Consider the following 783-nt stretch of genomic DNA (forward strand, 5'->3'; position numbering starts at 1 on the left):
TATCCTGGCTAACACGGTGAAACCCTGTCTCTACTAAAAATACAAAAAAAGTGAGACCCTGTCCCGGGAAAGAAAAAAAACTTAACAGGGGGAGGTCTATATGCATAGGTTGGGGAGTTCCTGCTCTCTGGTGTCACACAACGCACCCTTCTACCCTACCTAGACTGGCGTGAGGTGATGCCGACCCTGAGGCTGATCATCCCACACTGTGACTGGCAGGGGGCGCTAAAACAGCCTTTTCTGTCTCACATGTTGCGCATGCGTATTCTCATCGCAGACACTGCATGGAGTGCGTGGCGTGGCGTCCGGAATGAGTAGGAAAGCGGCTCCGGTTCCTTCAGGACGCGCTTCAGGGGGCACCGCGGCGGTTTGGGGACGACTTGGAGCCCCGTCCTAGGGAGAAAACAGCTCCTGTCTGTGGCCCTGACTGCTTAGGCGGGAGCTGTGCGCGGCTTAGCTTCTCCGGGGCATTGTTTTCTACGCGGTGAGTACAGAAGCTTGGTTCCTCCAATATTCCCTTTATTCTCCTCTTCTCCATAGTTTTCCTCTTTCTCTTCTAGTATTCTGGTATTTGTCTTACCGTGGGTTTTGTTTCCTGAGGGCTTTTGAGGGTGGCAAGTGTAGCAGACTGTGGAATTTTTAGGGTTCGAGGACTTTTTCTGAGGGAACCTGTCCCGTATAGATGGGGAGAGAGGAAAGCCCCAGGAGGAAGGGGAAGCCCGGCCCAGGTGGGAGTTGGGACCAGGCCTGGGTGTTTGGCTGCCTCCTGGCCAGGCTTCAGAC

General features: G+C 54.3%; 1 protein-coding gene across 1 annotated transcript in view; it reads left to right on the plus strand.

The window, feature by feature from the left end:
- Positions 1-314: 314 nt before the first annotated feature.
- The window catches only part of LOC105536064 (beta-crystallin B2-like), a gene marked incomplete at its 5' end in the record, with an annotated part of 17,178 nt that continues 16,709 nt past the window's right edge, over positions 315-783 (plus strand). The window contains 1 exon segment of the mRNA XM_011975343.1: positions 315-484. Within this exon segment, the coding sequence (XP_011830733.1) occupies positions 315-484 (170 nt within the window).

This window comes from Mandrillus leucophaeus, unplaced genomic scaffold, assembly GCF_000951045.1.
Source record: "Mandrillus leucophaeus isolate KB7577 unplaced genomic scaffold, Mleu.le_1.0 Scaffold154, whole genome shotgun sequence".
Taxonomy (NCBI): domain Eukaryota; kingdom Metazoa; phylum Chordata; class Mammalia; order Primates; family Cercopithecidae; genus Mandrillus; species Mandrillus leucophaeus.